The sequence below is a fragment of the Typopeltis vanoorti genome, chromosome 13 (assembly GCF_054136105.1).
Source record: "Typopeltis vanoorti isolate ZY-2024b chromosome 13, IOZ_Tvanoo_1.0, whole genome shotgun sequence".
Classification (NCBI taxonomy): Eukaryota; Metazoa; Arthropoda; class Arachnida; order Uropygi; family Thelyphonidae; genus Typopeltis; species Typopeltis vanoorti.
The window spans coordinates 97,845,849-97,869,559 of record NC_143561.1 but is presented as its reverse complement, the minus strand read 5'-3'; the positions used below and the strand labels follow the sequence as shown (position 1 = coordinate 97,869,559).

Sequence of the window (23,711 nt, the reverse complement as noted above, 5' to 3'; positions counted from 1 at the left end):
CAAAGATTAATAACAGCAGACATGAAGTTTTTGAGAAAAACTGCAAAGTATACCCTATTTGATCACAAAAGAAACAAAGAAATTATAAAAGAATTAAACCAAGAACCAGTAATAGAAAAAATTAAAAAATATAAACATAAATGGATGGAACACGTTCAAAGAATGAAAACAGAAAGATTACCAAAACAAGCCTTAAAATATAAACCATTAGGAAAAAGAAAACCAGGACGTCCTCTTAAATGATTCAACGATGACTTCTAAGGCCGAAACAGGCCATGCTAGGCCTAAAACCTTGATATGCATGATGATGGGGATGATTACTATATATGCATATATACAACATAGAGCTCAGTGCTCTACACTATAAGAAGAAACTCATGTGTATGCAGAGGATATGTACTAGATCTGATTCACAAACTGAATAAGAATTTGACAATATTAGCTGATGGGATATCAGCATGTATGCTAAAAGGGTATTCAGCTAACCTGGCTGTGCATTTTTCTGATTTTATAATGTGAGTCAGTACAGACAATATCACAGGAATGGAAAGAATGTATAATAATTTCATTGCATAGGAGAAGACAAACTGATGTGTCTAACTTTGACTGATCAGTTTCTCTGAAGTGGTTATGAAGATTTTGGAAAAGTTGATAAGATCTCACATATCAAAAATAGGTTTACAGAGGATCTACACTTTGCAATGAACAGCTTGATTTACTAAAAGAAAGCCACATTTGAGTAACCTTTCTCACATTTTACAATAATATTATGGTTGAGCAAGACAAGGGAAATGGATACACCATGACGATTTTGGACTTTGCAAAAGCTTTTCACAGGATACAAGAAGGAAGGCTGTTGCATAAGTTTGATGTTATGGGATCAGAATATAAATTAGTTTGAAATGAGGATAGCTGACTGACAGATATCAAAAAAAGTGGTATATGGGGATGTGAGTCTGCAGGATCTAAGGTGAGTGATCAATAGTGTATTCCCGAGATCAAGCTTTGGTCCATTGTTATTCAATGTTTACATTGTTAGGAAAGATTTGACAGGAGGAAACACACAACTGTTTTCTGATGATGCAAAGATAGGCAGGATAATCAGATAATTCTGCAATTATTATTCTAATAATTGCAGAATTATTAGAATAAGCTGTAATTCAGGTAATGTGAAAACGACTGCTAGTTCAATGTTAGTAAATCTAAGGTTATTTGTAAGCTTTGGTGTAATGAGATATCCAGTGTCATATTATATTGGTGGGATTATGCTAGAAGAAAGTGACCAGGCTGAGAAATTTTAGCATTTTAGTAGATGGGAAATTGAAGTTCAAGGGGTCATATAGCAAAGATTGCAATATGACCCCTGAACTGCGAATGAGACTGCGAATTTTAGATAATGAGGAAAATTTGTAAATTACAGATGCCAACAAACTGGAGAAAGAGGGCTGATATGATAGACCTACAAACTTCTGAAAGAATCATTTAGGTTACCAATAGATGATTTTTTAAAAAATTTTATTGAGGGTTGTGGGAGGGAAGACAAGAAGACATCCATGAAAATTGAGAATGAATACAGTCAAGAAAAAGTGAGAACTTTTTCTCTCATTGTAAGGTAACTGAGGCAAAGAAGGCCCAGAGACACACACACAGAGGACGCAATAAGCAATGGCAAATCAGTGGCACCATTTTATCTAGCAACTGTATTGTGTCAGTTTGACCTAGACATTTGTGGGAGGTGGTTGTGTCTTCCCGTTTAATAATATTACGACGCAATAATTGATAAGTTTTAATTAAAAATATTGTTCTTTTCGCATTGTTTTTATATTTAAATTGTTCATTCAACATTCAGTTTTATGATAAAAAAATGTTTTAATTGATTTGAATTCATATTTCACATGAAAATAGATGTGATCTAATCTAGTTCGCGGAGGTTAATAAAGCCCAGTAAATTTGTTGATGAGCCTTATTAAACTGCTATAATTTATGATTTTATTTTTTGGTGATTGCTCATAATAGTTACTTATTTTATTGCTAAAAGCCTCTGAAAATGTCAGAAGTTAAGAAGAAACAGGGTCTTTGGACTGATGAAAGACTAGAAGCAGCTATGAAAGCTGTGCAAAGAGGACAACTATCACAATGTGCAGCATCAGAACACCATGGAGTACCTAGAGGAATATTGAGGAACCATTTAAAGACAGAGAAGATGACGAAAAGATTAGGAAAAAATACTGTGCTAACGAAAGAACAAGAGAAGAACTTGGTAGAAAGAATAGTAAAGTTTTTTTCAATTGGTGTCCCTTTAACTCTAAAAGCTATACGCAGGCAAACGTTTATATTTTGCAAACAAAATGAAATTAGGAATAACCTCAATAAAGAAAGTGGCCTTGCAGGAAAAGATTGGTTGAAGTTATTTTTAAAGAGAAACCCAACAATTTCTAAACGTAAAGCTCAATCTTTGAATTCTGCTCGAGCTGTAAGAACATGTCCTAATCCTCCATCTTGTGATTCAGATAACTCCGATGATGAGATTCCATTGGAAAATCTAAAAACAAAGAACTCTTTGAAGTCATAGTTTCAGGAGTTAATGCCAACACCAAATTATGCAGTTGTAAAGGCAACACCACGAAGAAAAGTGTTAAATTATAAGGGTCAGAAAGTGACCAAAGATCTTTTCAAAGAAAAGGATAGTAAGAAAGAGAAGACTGCCACTAAAAAACAGAAAGAACCAAAACAAAATAAAGGAACAAACAGAGTGTCAAAAGAAAAGTGCTATTGCCATGGATGCAGAGAAGAAAAGGTTGCTGATATGAGGCAATGCACATGGTGTCTTAAATGGTATCACAAAGAGTGTGTTGGTCTCACCAAAGAAGAATGTGGCATATTTGTATGCCCTTATGACTGTTCTTAAGCCAATAATTATGATTAAAATTAACAATAATTAAAAATAATTGTTATATTCTTTTTTAAATATTTAATTTTGTTCAAGAGCTTTATAAAACTACTATGGTTTAATAAGGCCACAAAGGTATTTTTAAAGACTTGTTTAAAATATAAATTACTGCAAGAATTGTTCTTATTTGTGTTTTTTTTTTAATTAGTGATTATACAAGAATATGAAAACTGTTGTTTCAGATAATCTAAACAATTGTCTAACTTATTCAAATTTTAAATAAGGTGGGCCTTATTTGCCTCAGGTACCTTAGTACTGTGTGATTCGAATGGCTTTCCTTTAAAAGTGATAAGTGCAAATGTGAATGAATTCAAGAGAAGATGTAACAGGTAGTGAAAGTGATGTGAGGTTTCCTCCATTGATGACTCCTCTGGAGGTCTTAGGTGTCAGAGTAATAATAATAATAATTACAAGCCATAAATATATGAATACTATATTTACAAACTATATATATTATGTGTTCAAACAAGAATCATTTTAAAATAATTAAAAATATAACATTATTGATATTTTTAGGGATTATTTACAAGAAGTACAAAGGACAGTAAAAATAGTGCTCCTTGGGAAGTATCCTTATTTGGGAGAATATTAGAAGATGGAGATAAAATCCGTTCACTTGCATATGAGAGGTATCAGAATCCTATAAAACCATTAAAGGAGATGTCAAAACTAGTATTTGTAGGTATTTTGCTCTTTTATTACTAATAAGTGTAGCATTTTTTTATCATTTTTGTCATGCAGCTTTATTGATTCTTCATCATTATGATCATTTTCATATCCTCAAGTGGCATGTACCAGATATTATGACAGTGAAATGCAATTAAAATTTCATGAGCAGTTCGTGATCAGAAACTTTCTTTTAAATTGGTCTGTTATTTGTCAGATCTTTGATTTTGTTATTATTAACACTAGCCCTACACATAGTCAAAAGACTCACTATAGGAGGAACATACTGTTATACAGAAAATCCATCAAACTGTGCTTTAAACTGATTCAGTGTATCTACGTGCAGCACATTTTCAGCCAGTGCATTCCACTCACCAACTATTCTCCATGCAAAGAATCTGTTCCTTATGCAATGCTTCGCACCCTCCTATTCCTGGGATTGCTCCTTGTTCTATCCCTTTTCCCGTTTCCAGAAAAAATTCTTCCACATTAACCCAGTGACAACCCCTTTACCAACTTAACCATCTCAATCATATCTCTCTAATCCTATTCACAAGACTTTGCAAATAACATTCTTGGAATATTTATATTATATATATCCTCATCACCACAAAAACCAGGAAACCAAATCTCTGCACAATAATTTTAATCAGGTTTTATCAAGGCCTTATATTTACTTTATTTCTATACGTTAAGGTCCTTCACATCATTACCATCATCTAATACCATGACTTCATAATTTGTGCACTGTGACCACTGAACTTCAGATTCTTGTCCTACAACACTCCCAGGTATATTAATGCCTCATCCTTCTCCAAAATCACTCTTGAATAGATTATATAAGTGTAGAAAGTATTTTACCTTGGGTATGATAAATGTTAAAGATACCAAGCAATTTTTAAACCTGGTTTTACTCCATTTCCCAAGTAAGCAAACAGACAAACAAGTCAAGTTTGCGCCTGCAAGTGTTGCAAGTCTAGCTGATCCCACAGGTAGTGCAAGACCAAGGCAACTCATAGTAAAGGTGGTATAAGCTCTGATCACTAATCTTAATATTTACCCTTAATGCCAAAACACATCTCCTAGAGGAGATGTATGATGTTTTGTATTAAAGGCAAGGGGGCCACTACCCAAACCAGTTTCGACCTTTATTGAGGTGTATTTAAATAAAGACCCCTCTAAAAATTAGGATGATCCCTAGACCACTCAATAGTGGCCGAAAGACCATCGAACTCAGCATTGTTCCACTCATTGACAGACCCACTCCGTCACCGAGAAGAACTTCTCAGCGTTGGCTATACCCAGTGGCAGGCTCACCCCACCACCAGCCAGAGCCATAATCTGAGCGGTGGCCCTACTCAGAGACAGGCAGAAACCTATCCCCAAGCAGAACCTCTCAAGGCCAGGCCCCATCAGTGGGAGCCAGGCTAGAAATACCAAGATTTTTAGTAATACAGAGCTTATAAGTATTTTACCAGAACAAGTTACCATAAGGTGTTTTAACCTTATTAAATAAAAATCTCAGGAAGAGATATAAATGTAGAAAGTATTTTACCTTGGATATGATAAATGTTAAAGATACCAAGCAATTTTTAAACCTGGTTTTACTCCATTTCCCAAGTAAGCAAACAGACAAACAAGTCAAGTTTGCACCTGCAAGTGTTGCAAGTCTAGCTGTAATATCTCCTCCTGAGATTTTTATTTAATAAGGTTAAAACACCTTATGGTAACTTGTTCTGGTAAAATACTTATAAGCTCTGTATTACTAAAAATCTTGGTATTTCTAGCCAGGCTCTCACTGATGAGACCTCAATAAAGGTCAAATCCGGCTTGGGTAGTGGCCCCCTTGCCTTTAATACAAAACACCATACATCTCCTCTAGGAGATGTGTTTTGGCGTTAAGGGTAAATATTAAGATTAGCGATCAGAGCTTATACCACCTTTACCATGAGTTGCCTTGGTCTTGCACTACCTGTAGGATCAGCTAGACTTGCAACACTTGCAGGCGCAAACTTGACTTGTTTGTCTGTTTGCTTACTTGAGAAATGGAGTAAAACCAGGTTTAAAAATTGCTTGGTATCTTTAACATTTATCATACCCAAGGTAAAATACTTTCTACACTTATATAATCTATTCAAGTTCCTCCTGTAAGGTGACATTTGCTTGACTTCTAATTGTTCTTATCAATTTTGCATCATCTGCAAATATTTGCATATCAACTTTTAAACCTGCCCCAATATCATTAACATACAAGTTAAACAATGATGGCCCAAAACAGATCCCTGCGGCACACCACTATGACTCTCCTCTTTCAGGATGCTGTTCCCGCTACACAACTCGAAGTTACTTATCTTACACTCAGTTGCATGTCAAACTTACTAATCTAGCATCCAACCCCATCTGCTCCAGTTTAGTTACCAATTTGTGGGGTAGCAATCTACCAAGAAGCCTTTAAAAATCCAAGTATATCCACTACATATCCATGCATAATTCCCTGTAGAATAAATTCATAACCTTGTTATAATACTTAAGTAAGTTAGAAGTAAAACATGCCCTCCCTTCTCCTTCATGGTTACACAGTGATCAAAATTCATCAGAAAATTTATGGAAATAACTACTATGTTAGAGTAAAACTTTAGTTTAAAGTAAACCAAAATAATCACTTGATATTTCGACCTATACATTAAGGTCATCATCTGGAGTATACACACACATACAAAGAAACAAGGTGAACTGCAATCTACGTGGTATGCTAACGTTACATTGATTTAGTCAACTGTTAAAACTATTGGCCTGACCTCTGGTGAGAAAAAAAACTTACTACATCAATGCAACAGTCCTGTTATTATTATTATCTATTTTCTTACAAAAATAAATTAAGCTAGAGAGCAATATGTTCACACAAAGTTACTCATATAAGTATACATATAAATTAAAATGGTATGGATGGTGGCCAATAAAAGTTGAAATAATTGCTTAGTGTCCTAAAGTCAGGGTTTGCTGGAAAACTTGAAGGGCTAAATGGGCTGAATGTGTGCCATCCAAATACTTGGGATTTTTATGACATCATTATTGTTAAGATTAGGATGGTTAATCAAAATTTCACAGGCTTCTTTAAATTTCCATTCATACCAAGTTTTTGTATGATGTAAGGAACATGTAGTTTTCATGAACATGTAAATTTCAGAATGAAGATAATAGTGATATGATAAGAAATTGCAAGGTTGTACCAGAGAACTGTGAGGGCATGAATGTAGTAAGTGTGAATAATGGTATTAATACAGAGGAAATTAATTGTTTAACAGTTGATAAAAAAGATGAGATAGATGCAATGAGTGAGATCGCGTTGTTGAGCGGAGCGATACATAGAGCAAAATGGCAGCTAGAGCATATGCACAAATGTCTACCGAGTGTACCAGCCAATAATAAAAAGTATGTTAGGAAAAATAAGAATATGTTTGTGAACGTAAAAAAATGAAGGAGCGAGTGCTATATGGAGATTCGCTAGTACGAGGTGGGTTAGTAGAGGATTTGACAAAATCATACCAACCTGGTGTGACCATCAAGGACGTAAGTGAGTCTATTAGAGAGCAAAAGGAAAGGGTGAAAGAAATGATAGTTGTGGCAGGTATGAATGATTTGAAAGGAGATAAAATGGAAATGATAGAGGACCTGAATGAATTGTTTGAGGTATCAAAAGAAAAGAGTGAGAGAGATAGGATGATTAGTCTTTTGCTGTGGTACAACAGTGAAGTGTTTAGAAGGAGGGCCATAATTGCAAATGACTTTATGCTGGGTTATGCATGACAAGTGGTGTGGAATTTGTGGACGTGTGGAGTGAGTTCGATGGGCAAAAGGATCTATATAAGATGGATGGTTTGCATTTGAATGGATTCAGTGTAAGGAGACTTAAAAAAGTGTTGTTGAATGAAGTGGATGTGCAGAATCAGGAAAACTAGATTTATTAAGGAGGGGGGATAGATATGCAGACCTCAGGGAGGCAGTTGAGTGTATGAATGAGTATAATATGCCCGAACGAATAAGGACAACAAATCAGAATGGAATAGCAAGAGGGAAGAATTTTTGGCCTTGGTTGGCACTTCCAGACCACAGGTTATTGGAATTAGTGAAACATGGCTGACTGTAGATGATCTTTGGACTCCCTGGAGGTGTCTAATAATAATAATAATGATAATATAGCTAGTGGTAGCTGTATTCAGGAATGACAGGGAGAATAAAATGGGGGAGGAGTATTGTTGATGATAGCTGATGAGCTGCAGCCAAGGAAAATAGAAGTTGAATTGCAGGATAGAGAAAAGAATACATTTGAGGCCATTTGGTGTGAGATTATGGCTAGCAGAACAAAATATACAATTGGGTGCTGCTATAGAGCAGGTAATGGAAAAGATGGTGGAGATAGTATGCACAAGCAAATAGGAGAAATGAGTGGAAGGAGGGTAATTATTATGGGAGATTTCAACTATGGTAGCATTGATTGGAGTGAGGAGAGGACACACGGGAGGAAGGAATTGGATTTTATGCGGTTATTAAGGGATGACTATCTGTGACAGCATGTAATGGAAAATACTAGGGGTCAGAGAGTGCTTGACCTAGTAATTACATCTGAGGATTTGGCTGTAACTAATATGACCACATTGCCACCAATTGGTGAGAGTGATCATAGGGTCTTGACTTGGGAGGTGGCTAAAGGTGTGGAATTTACAATTAAGACAGGGTACATGTGGAATTATTGGGCTGATAAGTATGACAAGCTTAGGAGTTTGATTGCTTCAGTGCCATGGCATGTATAACTGCAAGGGCTAGAAGTCGATAGTGCATGGGAGGCAGTTAAGAAGTGTTTGCATGAAGCAATGGCTGACTGTATACCTAGAGTCTGAATAATAAATCAAGTATGGAGGGAATTTAAGGAGAAAGATGACTGGCAGGCACATGAATAGTATAAAGCGCAGGCCAGAAGAGTAACGAGTGTGGTAAGAAAAGCAAAAAAGGATTACGAAAGAACATTGGCCATGCAGGCAAATGAGAATCCTAAACAGTTTTTTCGATATGTTGCAAGCAAAAGAAAAAATGTATATGGCAGAATGATTTTAAAGAATGCCGATGGTAGGGAGGTAACCGAATCAGTTGATATAGTTGAGTTACTGAGCGAGCACTTTGCAAGAATATATCATCCAGGTCGTGACATTGCAGAAATGAATGAACCAATAGATTATACGTGAATTGTGGTGAATGAAGTGGAGCTGAATAGTCTATTGCAAAACCTCAATGTCAATACATCTGTGGGATTGGATGGTATACCAGCTCGTGTCGTATGTGAAGCAGCTAAAGAATTGTCAGTATCCTTAACCATTTTGTTTAATTTGAGTCTTGGGTCTGGGTTAGTCCCGAGGGGGTGGAAGGAGGGGAAAATAGTTCCACTGCATAAAGGAGGTTCCAAGACTGCTGTTTTAAATTACTGACCGATTAGCATATCAGGAATCGTTGTCAAGGTCTTGGAGAAATTAGTCAAGAAAAAAATACAGGATTGGATAGATGAAAATGGGATATTGTATGGAGGACAACATGGTTTTTATGAAGGGTAGATCATGCCTCAGTAACTTGCTCACATTTTGTAACACAGTGACGGCTGAACTTGATAAGGGTAATGGGTTTACAGTGATTCTACAGGCCCTGGCCAAGGCCTTTGACAGGATACCACATGGAACTCTAATCAGTAAACTGGAGCAGATGGGGATGGATATAGGGTTGGTGAGATGGATAGAAGGGTGATGATTTAGAGATACCAGAGAGTGGTTTATTCAGGAGTAGAGTCCAAAAGACGGCCTATGACTAGTGATGTTCCACAGGGTTCTGTTCTTGGACCACTACTTTTCAATTTGCTCATCAATAATATAGGAAAGGATCTGAGAGGAAGTGTTCACTTGTTTGTGATGATGCAAAGTTGGGTAGGGCAATAGTGAATGCAGATGATGTCAAAATTTTGCAGGATGATTTGGATAGTTTGGAGGACTGGGCTAGGGAAAATGGATGTCAATTTAATGTGGCAAAGTGTAAAGTTATGCACTTTGGGGTGAAAAGAATAGCAACTGTATATCACATTAGTGGAACTGTACTCCAGGAGATTGATGAGGCCAGGGATTTGGGAGTGTTGGTGGATAGGGAGTTGAAGTTTAGGGGGCACATTGCAAAAGTGGCTAAATCAGCTCATCAAATTACTTGGCTTCTGAAAAATACTTTAACATGCAGATAGCAACAAGTTATCGTTCCTCTGTATTGAGCCTTGATAAGACCCCCATCTAGACTACTATGCCCAGATATGGTTTCCAGGGTTTCTTCTTGATGGGGAGGAGGTGGAGAGGATCCAGAGACGAGTGACCAAGATGATAGCAGGTCTGTGGAATGAACCTTATGAGAACAGGTTGAAGATTTGTGGGTTGCAAAAATTGTTCGATAGGCAGAAAAGGGATGATATGATTGAGACATTCAAATTACTGAAGGGTTTCTATAAGATTAATCCAGAAGATATTTTTGAGAATAGGACTGGTGGTGGGAGGACTAGGAGCCATACATGGAAGCTGGGCAAGAATGTGGTTAGCAGGGATGTTAGAGCTAGGTTTTTTACTTGGAGAGTGGTGAATGAGTGGAATAAGCTGCCAGAGTCTGTTGTGGGTGCTATGACTGTTCATGAGTTCAAGGCGAGGTATGATAGATACTGTGTGAATGTCGAATAGTTGTTCTTGACATGATGTTAGGGCCTCCCTCGATGAGTCTGTCGACTCCTTGGAGTTGCCCGTAATAATAATAATAATCTACTTAATCAGTTTGGTGTAGGGTGTTAAGAGCATGAACAAGAGACCTGCTTCACCATAATTGTTACATTTAAAGTGTCATTTGTGTCGTTTTTTTATGGATAAGGATTGTATATCCAGTTTCACCAATATAATGTAAGTTACAGGAGAAATAGGTATGATAAACTCCAAGGTGAGCCAATGGAGAGGGGGAAGAGGATCCTTAGAGGAGTTGAGTATGTTTTTTAATTTATAGGTGATTTCAAAATGGCATTAAGATTATAATGTGTAGAATTCTATTTATTTTTTCTGATAACCCTTTAATGAATGGAATTGCTATGGTTTTACTATAATTGATATAATTTTTTTTTTGATGAAGTTTCATGAAGAACTTTATTACTATTATTACTATTATTACGGGCAACTCCAGGGAGTCATTAGACTCATCGAGGGAGGCCCCAAATCATATTCATCACAACTATTTGACATTCATACAGCATCTATCATACCTCGCCTTAAACTCATTCACTGTCACGGCATCCACCACAGACTCAGGGAGCGCATTCCACTCATTCACCACTCTAAAAGTAAAGAACCCAGCTCTAACACCCCTACTAACCACACTTTTGCCCAGTTTCCATGGATGTCCCCTAGTCCTCCCACAACCAGCCCTGTTCTCAAAAATATCTTCTGAATTAATTTTATAGTAACCCTTCAGTAATTTGAATGTCTCAATCATATCTCCCCTTCTCCGCATATCAACCAATTTTTGCAACCCACAAATCCTCAACCTGTTCTCATATGGTTCATTCCACAGACCTGCTATCATCTTGGTCACTCGCCTCTGGATCCTCTCCACCTCCTCCCCATCAAGAAGAAACCTAGGTGACCAAATCTGAGCACAGTAGTCTAGATGGGGTCTTATCAAGGCTCGATACAGAGGAACAATAACCTGCTTGTCTCTGCTTGTCAACATATTCTTCAGCAACCAAGTGATTTGATGAGCTGTTTTGGTCACTTTTGCAATGTGTCCCCTAAATTTCAATTCCTTATCTACCAACACTCCTAAATCTCGTGCCTCATCAATTTCCTGGAGCAGGGTTCCACCAATGCAGTAAACTGCCGCCAATCTTTTCACCCCAAAATGCATAACCTTACATTTTGCCACATTAAACTGACATCCATTCTCCTTAGCCCAGACCTCCAATCTATCCAAATCATCTTGCAAAATTTTGACATCATCTGCATTCACTATTGCCCTACCCAACTTCGCATCATCTGCAAACAAATGAACTGTTCCTCTCAGATCATTTCCTATATCATTTATGAACAAATTAAACAGCACTGGTCCAAGAACAGATCCTTGTGGCACACCACTAGTCACAGGCCGTCTTGTGGACTCTACTCCCGAGTAAACCACTCTCTGATATCTCTCCGTCAACCACCCTCCTATCCATCTCACCAACCCTATGTCCATTCCCATATGCTGCAATTTACTGATTAGAGTTCCATGTGGAATCCTGTCAAAGGCCTTGGCAAGGTCCAGTAGAATCACCGTAAACCCATTACCCTTATCCAGTTCAGCCGTCACTGTGTTATAATACGTGAGCAAGTTACTGAGGCATGACCTACCCTTCACAAAACCATGCTGTCTCCGATACAGTATCCCATTTTCTTCTATCCAATCTTCTATTTTCCTCTTCACTATTTTCTCTAAGACCTTGACAATGATTCCTGATATGCTAATCGGTCGGTAATTTACAACAGCAGTCTCGGTAATTTACAACAGCACCTTTATGCAGTGGAACTATTTTCCCCTCTTTCCACCTGCTCGTGACTAACCCAGACCCGAGACTCAAATTAAACAAAATGGTCAAGGGTACTGACAATTCTTTAGCTGCTTCTCGTACAACACGAGCTGCTATACCATCCAATCCCACAGATGTATTGACATTGAGGTTGTGCTATAGACTACTCACCTCCACTTCATTAACCACAATTCCCGTATAATCTACTGGTTTATTCGTTTCTGCAATGTCACCACCTGGATGATATACTTTTGCAAAGTGCTCACTCAGTAACTCAACTATCTCAACTGATTCAGTTACCTCCCTACCATCGGCATTCTTTAAAATCAATCTGCCATGTACATTTTTCCTTTTACTTGCTACATATCTAAAAAACTGTTTAGGATTCTCTTTAGCCTGCATGGCCAATGTTCTTTCGTAATCCTTTTTTGCTTTTCTTACCACACTCGTCACCCTTCTGGCCTGCGCTTTATACCGTTCATGTGCCTGCCGGTCACCCTTCTCCTTAAATTCCCTCCATAGTTGTTTCTTTTTTTGCAACTCAAGCTTAATGGTGTTATTCATCCATTTAACACCTACTTGATTTATTATTCGGTCTCTAGGTATACAGTCAGCCATTGCTTCATGCAAGCACTTCTTAACTACCTCCCATGCACTATCAACTTCTAGTCCTTGCAGTTGTACATGCCATGGCACTGAACCAATCAAACTCCTAAGCTTGTCATACTTTCCAGCCCGATAATTCCACATGTACCCTGTCTTAATTGAAAATTCTACACCTTTAGCCGCCTCCCAAGTTAGGACCCTATGATCACTCTCACCGATTGGTGGCAATGTGGTCATATTTGTTACAGCCAAATCCTCAGATGTAATTACTAGGTCAAGCACGCTCTGACCCCTAGTATTTTCCATTACATGCTGTCACAGATAGTTATCCCTTAATAACCGCATAAAATCCAGTTCCTTCCTCCCGTGTGTCCTCTCCTCACTCCAATCAATGCGACCATAGTTGAAATCTCCCATAATAATCACCCTCCTTCCACCCATTTCTTCTATTTGCTTGTGCATACTGTCACCACCATCTTTTCCATCACCTGGTCTATAGCAGCACCCAATTGTATATTTAGTTCTGCTAGCCACAATCTCACACCAAATGGCCTCAAATGTGCTCTTTTCTCTATCCTGCAATTCAACTTCTATTCTCCTTGGCTGGAGTTCATCAGCTATCATCAACAATACTCCTCCCCCCATTTTATTCTCTCTGTCATTCCTGAACACACTATACCCATCACATTCAATCCCACTAGTTATATCATCTACAGTCAGCAATGTTTCACTAATACCTATAACCTGTGGTCTGGAAGTGCCAACCATGGCCAAAAACTCTTCCTTCTTGTTCCTAATACTCCTAGTATTAGTGTACATGAATTTAAGACCCCCATTAGCCCTAACCCTACCTTGATGCCTTATATTAACTATCCCACTCAGATTTGTTGTCCTTATTTGCTCTGGCATATTATATTCATTCTTACATTCAACTGCCTCCATAAGGACTGTATCTCTACTCCCCCCCCCCTTACAAATCTAGTTTCACTGAATTTGCACATCCACTACATTCAGCAACACTTTCTCAAGTCTTCTTACACCGTAACCATTCAAATGCAAGCCATCCATCTTATATAGATCCTTTCGCCTATCAAACTCACTCCACACATCCACAAATTCCACACCACTCGTCATACATAACCCACGCATAAAGTCATTTGCAATTATAGCCCTCCTTTTAAACATTTCACTGTCATACCGTGGCAAAAGACTAATCATTCTCACTCTCTCACTCTTTTCTTTTGCTACCTCAAACAATTCATTCAGGTCTTCTATCATTTCCATTTTATCTCCTTTCAAATCATTCTTACCTGCCACAACATTTCTTTCATCCTTTCCTTTTGCTCTCTAATAGACTCAGTTACGTCCTTTATGGTCGCACCAGGTTGGTACGATTTTGTCAAATCCCCTACTAACACACCTCGTACTAATGAGTCTCCATACAGCACTCTATACTTCATTTTGTTCATGTTCACATTCATACGGCTATTTTTCCTGTCATACCTTTTATTATTGGTTGGTTCATTCAGTCTACTTTTGTTCATGCACTCTAGCTGCTGTTTTGCTCTTTCTATCGCACTATTCAACAACGCAATCTCACTCAATGCATCTATCTCATCTTTTTTGTTCTCTGAGAAACCATTTATACTATCATTCACACTTTCTACATTCACACTCTCACAATTTTCATGTACAACCTTGCCGTTTCTTGTCATAATCCCTATTTCCTTCATTCTGAAGGTTGACAAAAATATCACACTCACGATCCGAAATACACTTCAATTCCACATTCTCCCTACATTTTCTACACACATTCAATCCTTTATTATCATCTAACCACACTCCGACCGCACTCCGCAAAGCGTACATTTCACAGCTTATTAATAGTATTTTTGCTATAGCCATTATTTATAAACGTATTGCTAATAATTTGTAATTCTTGTTTAAGATCTTGTTCATTAGAGCAAATTGTTACATCCTCTGTTTTTGAGGGTGTTAATGACTCCAAGTTTTTACAAAGAGTGGTGTTATGAGTTAGCATATATATATTGTGCAGTGTGTGTAGGCTTGTGGTAAACAGTAAAGGATAGACTGCCTGAATGAAGATGTGTAATCAGTGTATCCAGGAAAGAAAGTGAGTTCTGTTTTTGAATTTCAATAGTAAACTGTATGCACTCATGTTGTTTGTTCAGGTGGCTGAAGAAGGTGTTTAACGTTTGGCAGCTGTTTGACCAGCTAACAAAATGATTGTCAACATATCTAAGCCAAACTGTAGGTTTTAAAGTAAAGGAATCTAGATAATGTTGCTCAAAAGCTTAAATATAAAAGTTAGCAATTGGGAGGAATAGTGGTAAACTCATGACTGTACCTTCTTTTTGTAGGTAAAAATTATTTTGCTATATGAAGTAACCGGAACGTAGTATGTGGTATTGCAAAACAAATTGTGTCACTGATTGGGACATTTGTGAAAAGGGCAGAACATCAAAACTGACTAATAAATTATCTTTGCTGAGTGTTATGTTTTTAATTTAGTTTATGAAGTTTGTTGTGTTCTTTATATAGGAGAGAGAATTACCTACCAACTCCTTGAGTGTTGATGCTAATTTCTTGGCTATGTGATAATTTGGACTGTCTATACCAAATTCTCAACTCAACTATCAGTCAAAGTAGAATGTTATGTTTTTGTACCTTGGGAATACCATATCTTCTGGGAGATCAGACATAATGGGGTAATAGTTTTTTAACAGTGTCAGATGGCCAAGAACTGACAGACTTAAGTAATTTCACAGTTTTTATTCTTAATGCTGTTAGTTGGATTATAGTTCACAAGATAAATGCTGTTATCGGAGACTATGTGATTTATCTGATAAATGTAAGTTGATCTGTTAAGGATGATCATTGCATTACCTTTGTCTGATATTGTTACAATTGATAAGTTGATAGTCAAACTCCAGTGGATGGGGTTGGATATTAGATTGGCATTGGATTGGAGACTGGCTATCTGATAGTTATCAACAAGTTGTGTATGGGGAAGCGATATCCAGGAAAAGGAAAGTTACTAGTGGTGTGCCTCAGGAGTCTGTTTTAGGGCCATTGCTGTTTAACTTGTATATTAATGATATTAGTGAAGATTTGGATGGAGATATTCAGTTGTTTGCAGGTGATGCAAAGTTGGGACGAACCATGAAGAGTAGAGAAGATGTTGTGGGCCTTATAAGAAGACTTGAATAAATTGAGTGATTTTTTTTTCACTTGGAAAAAAAAATTCAGGTCAGAAAGGGTTAAAATTTGGAAAACAAAGATAGGATGTGGAATTTATGCTTGGTGGGGATATATTGTTGGACGTGGAGGAAATAAGAGAGGTGATAGCGGATAGGGAACTGAAATTTAGAGGACACATAACCAAAATTGTGAAGACAACACAAAGGCTTCTGGGAATAATGCGGAGGACACTGACTTGTAGAAGTAGGGAGATTCTTGTTCCATTGTATGAGGCTTTGATTAGGCCACATATGGACTATTGTGCCCAGATTTGGTCACCTGGTTTTCAGAAGTTGGAGAGGGTCTAGAGGCGACTGACTGAGGTAGTTAATTTATAAGCTCTTTAATGTCGAGTATCAGAAATGATTGAGAAGATGCAACTTACAGAGTCTGGTGGACAGGAGGAGGGGAGATATGATAGAGACCTACAAGTTATTAAGGGGTTGCTATAGGATCGATGCTGGAGAGGTTCTATGGAAAATAGTGGGAGATCAGGGGAGAACCAGAGGTCATCCCTGGAAGCTGTATAAGAAAGATGTGAGTAGGGGAGTGAGAATGTCTTTTTTTCATGCTGATTTGTGAATGATTGGAATGCCTTCCTGAGAGTGTGGTGTCTGCAGAGAATTCGAGTGTGTTTAAAGCGTGGAATGATGCACTGTGTGTGTATGATAAAAGGTCTTCCTAGATGAGTCTTTGACTCTATTGGGTCTTGGGTAATAATGATAATAATAATATCCTGATTACCTTTTAATGACTTGACTGGTGCTAGTTTTGTTTTTGTAAGATTGCTACATATAGCTTTCTTTTCATTCAAAATGCTAGTTTCTAAACGAATTTTATCAGCTATATTATTTGGAAGAGGCTTAATGCTTCTTTCTATGTGGTATATAACATCCAGTTTATTAACACTTCTAGATACTATTGCAAAGTTTAAATCTTTATTCACTAATGCAAGTGCACCATTATTTACTTCCACCATTTCACAAATTCCATCATTTGCTGGAAAACTAGTTTTCTAGCAAACCCTGACTTTAGGACTCTAAGCAATTATTTCAACTTTTATTGGCCACTATCCATATCCTTTTTTTTTTTGTAACCAAATAAGGATAATAATAATATCAGGACTGTAGCATTGGTGTAATGATGCTTTTTTTTTCATCAGAGGTCAGTCCAATAGTTTCAATAGTTGTCCAAATCAATATACATTAGCATATCATGTAGATTGTAGTGCACCTTGTTTCTTTGTATATATGTGTATACTCCAGATGATGACCTTCATGTGAAGGGCGAAACATCAAGTGATTGTTTTAATTACACTAAAACCACAGCTATCCCATTCATTAAAGGGTTATCAGAAAAAATAAATAGAATTCCACCATTATAATTTTAATGCCACTTTGAAACTGCCCATAAAATTAAAAAAACATATTCAACTCCTCTAAGGATCCTCTTCTCCTCCCCCATTGGCTCACACTGTAGTTTATCATATCTATTTCTCCTGTAACTTTGTGCAGACATTGCTTTACTATAGTAGTCAAAATGGGATGACCCTATACTAGAGCAGATGGAGTTGGATATTAGACTAGTGCACTGAATCAGAAATTGCCTATCTGATAGATATTAGCAAGTTTTGTATGGGGGAGGCAATATCACAGAAGACGAAAGTAACTAGTGGTGTGCCTCAAAGGTCTGTTTTAGGGCCATTGCTGTTTAAGCTGTATGTTAAAGATATCGGGAAGATATGGATGGGGATATTCAGTTGTTTTTGCCGATGATGCACAAACTATGAGAAGAAGACATGTGTAGAGGCTTAAGTGCTGTGAGGACATCATGTTGGAGGCTTAATGGATTTTTTACAACACTCAAAAAGAATTAAAATAGACTTTAAAATTAAAAAAAAAAAAATTTTACTCAAAAAAGTATCTTCCTGGCCCCCAGATGTCACGAAAAAACTTAAACCTTTCCGCTCCCGTTCCCCCCGAATATACGGTTTACCAAAAATCCACAAACCCAATTCCCCACTGAGGCCTATAGTAGATGCTACCAATGCACCTTGCTATAGACTATCTAAACAGCTGGCCAACTCTCTGATCCCCCTCACCAGAAGGTCTCCTTCCTATATAAAAAACTCGACCCACTTTAAAGCCCTCACAGAAAATTTAACCTTGAAGAAGACAGACATATTGGTAAGCTTTGATATCTCCTCTTTGTTTACCAATATTCCCTTAATTGACACCTTATCTCTCTTAGAAAACGTTTTTTTCCTCTGACATCTTAGATCTCTTTTCCTTTGCCATTAACTCTGGATATTTCGCGTGGAACAACAAAATCTACAAGCAGATAGAGGGAACTGCCATGGGTTCCCCCCTCTCACCCCCCCCTTGCCAATTTCTATATGGAAGATTTCGAAAAACGAGCTATAGACTCATCCCCACTCAAACCTTCTATCTGGCTAAGATATGTAGATGATGTGTTCTCTATTTGGCCTCATGGCCCAGACACGTTAGACTCCTTCCTCAGTCATCTCAATAGTCTACATCCAAGAATCCAGTTCACTATGGAAAAGGAAAAGAACAATTGTTTACCCTTCCTAGACACCTTAGTCACACGACTGCCTAATGATACACTTACCTTCACCGTATACAGAAAACCCACACACACAGGCAGATACATTCACAAACTCTCCACCACCACCCCTCTCAACAATATGGCATTATTAAAACTCTTACCAAGAGAGCCCACAATCTTTGTTCCAGTGGAACCGCCCTCACTAATGAGCTTAACCACATACACAGCACTTTCCTCTCCAATGGCTACAGCGATCACAGTATCAAAAAATAATCAACTCCTCCCCCATTCCCCTTCCTTCTCATCAACAAGAATTTAAAAATGCCATCACCATACCCTACATCCGTGGCACATCTGAAAAAATAGCCAAGATACTAAAATAATACAATCTACACACAGCATATAAGCCCCACCGCAAACTGGCTACCCTTTTCCGTTCTACGAAAGATCAGCTCCCTCCTCTCTCTCTGCCTGGAGTTTACAAAGTACCCTGTTCCTGTAAGCTGGCGTACTTTGGACAGACAGGCAGATCAGCATCCATCCGTCTAGAGGAACACAAGTCTTACATCTTCAAACACAACTATGGCCATTCAGGCTTGGCTGACCATGTTTTGGACACCACCCACAGAGTATCATGGAAGAAAACCACCATGCTCCACCACAGCAAATTCAAGAAAGAGAGACTTTTCTTAGAAGCAGCAGCAGCTCTCAAAAACCAACCAAATCTCAATAAATATGGTTGCATTAAGCTTCCGAAGATTTGGGAAACACTCATCACCAGAGTTCCCACCTTACATTCCAGGCCACCTACTACTGCCCTTAGAGGGCGCTCTACCTAGATAGGACTTTAGTGTCACCCACGTGGTTGGGCTTAGTATTGTTTGTTATTTGTGCATATGTTACATTAATTTTTTTGTAATCCCCGTAGATGTCCTAGTGACTAGGACGAAATATAGGAAGTATTAAATTCTATTTTAATTCTTTTTGAGTGTTGTAAAAAATCCATTAAGCCTCCAACATGATATGAGAAGAAGAGCAGATGTTGTGGCCTTACAAGAAGACTTGAATAGATTGAGTGGGGGATGCCAGTTAAATATTGAGAAATGTAAGATTTTAAAATTTGGAAAACAAAGATGCAATGTAGAATTTGCACTTGGTGGGGGATATATTGTTGGAGGAAATAAGAAATCCTGGAGTGATGGTGGATTAGGATCTAAAATTTAGAGGACACATTGCCAAATTGTGAGGACAGCACAAAGAATTCTGGAAATGATGCACAGGACATTTACTTGTAGAAGTAAGGAGATTCTTGTTCTATTGTATAATGCACTGATTAGGCTACACATGGACTGCTTGCACAGATTTGGTCATCTAGTTTTCAAAAGGACAAAGATATGTTGGAGAGGGTCCAGAGGTGACTGACTAAGATAGTTTCTGTTCTCTGGAATGTTGTTGAATATGAGTCTAGTTGCTAGAAGAAAGAGGGGTGATATGATAGAGACATACAAGTTAGTGAGAGGTTGTTATAGGATCAGTGTTGAAGAGGTTTTTCATAAAATGGTGGGATGTTGTTTTAAGGATACTTGCGACATAAGACTGAATGATATAATCACGTAATCACAAGAAAGATATTTATTTAACCAAATATTTCGGTCTGGAAATAGCAGACCATCGTCGGTGGTATTACAAGAACAGTTTAAAAAATATACAAGCTAGAATACTAACAATAGATCGTTGAAATTAGAACATGCCGCGTGATGTTATATCACTAAGTATGAAACGAAATATTTTGAAGTAGAAACATGATTGAATTTGCTATTAAAAAAAAAAAAAAAAAAAAATTAATGAGTAATCTTGATTAGGCTTTCCCAGATTTTTGATATAGATATGCAGTCATTACGATTCAGGTTGGGATGATGGAGCAAGGCCTTTACAGAAAGAACTTTCTACTATCCAGCAACACATGAAACTCAATGGCTTTTCTGAAAAAAGTATTCAACGTCTTCTTACATCTTATAATCCTCCACAAAACAACAAAGATTCAATACGTCGAGTACCTATTCCTTATATCTCCGGTATTTCAGAACCTATCGCAAGAATTTTGAAGAAATATGATTTAACAGCTACGTATTCTCCTATTAACAAATTGTCTTCTCATTTTCCTTCTCCTAAAGACAAACGCTCAACTTTATCTCTTCCTGGAGTTTATCAAATTCCTTGCAACTGTGATCTCTCTTACTTTGGACAGACTGGACGTTCTCTTGAAAAAAGAATCCAAGAACATCAATCATCCATTCTTCACAATAAACCTGAAAAGTCTGGTTTGGCTCAACACGGGATTGAAACTGACCACAGCATCCTTTGGTCCAAGACGCGCCTCTTACATAGATCCCGTTATAGGTTCGAACGTTTGTTCAAGGAAAGCGTGGAGGCCTTGCTCCATCATCCCAACCTGAATCGTAATGACTGCATATCTATATCAAAAATCTGGGAAAGCCTAATCAAGATTACTCATTAATTTTTTTTTTTTTTTTTTTAATAGCAAATTCAATCATGTTTCTACTTCAAAATATTTCGTTTCATACTTAGTGATATAACATCACGCGGCATGTTCTAATTTCAACGATCTATTGTTAGTATTCTAGCTTGTATATTTTTTAAACTGTTCTTGTAATACCACCGACGATGGTCTGCTATTTCCAGACCGAAATATTTGGTTAAATAAATATCTTTCTTGTGATTACGTGATTATATCATTCAAAATGGTGGGATATTGTGGGATATAAAATGTTGGGAGAACAAGAGGTCATCCCTGGAAACTGTATAAGATGGGTGTGAACAATGGGAATGAAAAGCAGGTTTTTTGCATGCAGAGTTGTGAATAATTGGAATGCCTTGCCTGAGAGTGTGGTGTCTGCAGAGAATTTGGATGTGTTTAAGGTGTGGTATGATGAGCTATGTGTATGACAAAGGGACCTCCTAGATGAGTCTTTGATTCCATGGGGTCTTAGGGTAATAATAATAATAATAATTGGTGAAACTGGATGTATAATCCCTATTCTTAAAAAAAAAAAAAAAACACTAAAGACATTAAATGTAACAATTATGGTGAAGCAGACTTCTTGATCACACTCTTAACACCCTACACCAAATTGATTGGTAAAGTACATGTTCCTTACATCATACAAAAATTTGGTATGAATGGAAATTTAAAGAAGCCTGTGAAATTTTGATTAACCATCCTAATCTTAACAATAATGATGCCATAAAAATCCCAAGTATTTGGATGGCACACATTCAGCCCACTTAGTCCTTCAAGTTTTCCAGCAAACCGTGACTTTAACAATTATTTCAACTTTTATTGGCCACCATCCATACTGTTTTGTTTTAATTTATATGTATACTTATATGAGTAACTTTGTGTGAATATGTTGAATATGTCTCTGGCTTAATTTATTTTTGTAACCAAATAGATAATAATAATACCAAGACTCTGGCATTGATGTAGTAAGTTTTTTTTCTCACCAGAGGTCAGTCCAATAGTTTTAACAGTTGACCAAATCAGTGTAACTTTCGTATATCATGTAGATTGTAGTTCACCTTGTTTCTTTGTATATATGTGTATACTCCAGATAATTACCTTAATGTGAACGTCGAAACATCAAGTGATTCTTTTGATTTATATTAAACTGAAGTTTTACTCTAACTCAATAGCTGTTTCTATAATTTTTATGATGAATGACCTTCCTTTAACCTCTCAGTAACCTCTTTGGCATTTTAACTACAACTGCAGATATACAGATTGGCTTATAATTTGTAGTGTTAGCCTTATCGCCATCTTTCAGATGTAGAATAATTTTATCTTCCTTCTATTCCATTGGGACTTGTTTGTGCTGTTGCAGGACCCTTATTTAACAGTTAGTTAAGGCTGATGCTTATACTCCCTGAAACATTAATTCCCTTAAGGCATGTGGAAATATGTCATTGGTCCTATTGTCTTATTGACATTGAGCTTCCTTAACTCCTCATATACCTCTTGCTTGCTTACTAGTAAGTTTTCTCCCATTTCCTCAACACTTGAGTTTATGCCAATTGCACATTGAGGATGAAATACTCTGATCAGTTTTCATGGAATACCTTGATCATATCCTCTGCAGCAGTTACTAATCTATTACTTTCATCACTTGCCATAATCATTCTTCTTTCTACATGCATTTTTGGAAATTATGGAGACAACTACTGTGTTTGAATAAAAACTTTAGTTTACTATTACTAAAATTTTACAATTCGACGTTTCGACCTTTATGTTAAGGTCATCTTCTGGAACGTACAAATATACACAGGAAACAAGCTATACTACAATCATACTGGTTCGTTAAAGACACTGACTAACCACTACCACAATTGTTGGCCTGACCTCTGGTGGAAAAAAAAAAAAAATTGTACATCAGCGCTAAAGTCCTATTATTTGTGTTGTCTACTATATACATATATTAACATTATATTAACATCATTCCAGCCAGTTGGAGTGGAATGGTTTCTAATAATAGCAGATTGGCTAGAGTCCTGACTTCTGTTGAATCTTTCAAATTAGGTTGGCTGAATGTGTGCCATCCAGATCCTTGGAATTTTCATACCATCTTTATTGTTGATATTTGGGTGGTTTATCAGGATTTCGCAGGATTCTTTAAATTTTCTTTCGTACCATGTTTTTGTATGGTGTAAGGAGCAGGTGCTTTTCCAGTTGATTTGGTGTAAGGTGTTGAGTGCGTGGTCTGAGAGGCCTGCTTCACCATAATGGTTATATTTAATGTGTCTAATGTGTTCTTTTTTGCGTATAGGGATTGTCCGTCCTGTTTCACCAATGTACGGTAAGTTACAGGTGCAGCGGATGCAATAGACTCCAGGATGTGCTAATGGGAGGAGAGGGTCCTTAGAGGAGCTGAATATGGTTTTAAGTTTAGTGGGTGGTTTAAAGGTGGCATTAAGGTTATAATGTTGTAGGATTCTGTTGATTTTTTCTGATAACCCTTTAATGTATGG

General features: G+C 37.3%; 1 protein-coding gene across 1 annotated transcript in view; it reads left to right on the top strand.

Annotated features, from left to right (window-relative positions):
* LOC150100406 (uncharacterized) overlaps positions 1–23,711 on the top strand; it is a 621,895-nt gene that overhangs the window by 399,667 nt on the left and 198,517 nt on the right. Inside the window, exon 25 of the mRNA XM_090402392.1 lies at positions 3,467–3,628. Within this exon, the coding sequence (XP_090258518.1) occupies positions 3,467–3,628 (162 nt within the window). The remainder of the gene's footprint in view (positions 1–3,466; positions 3,629–23,711) is intronic.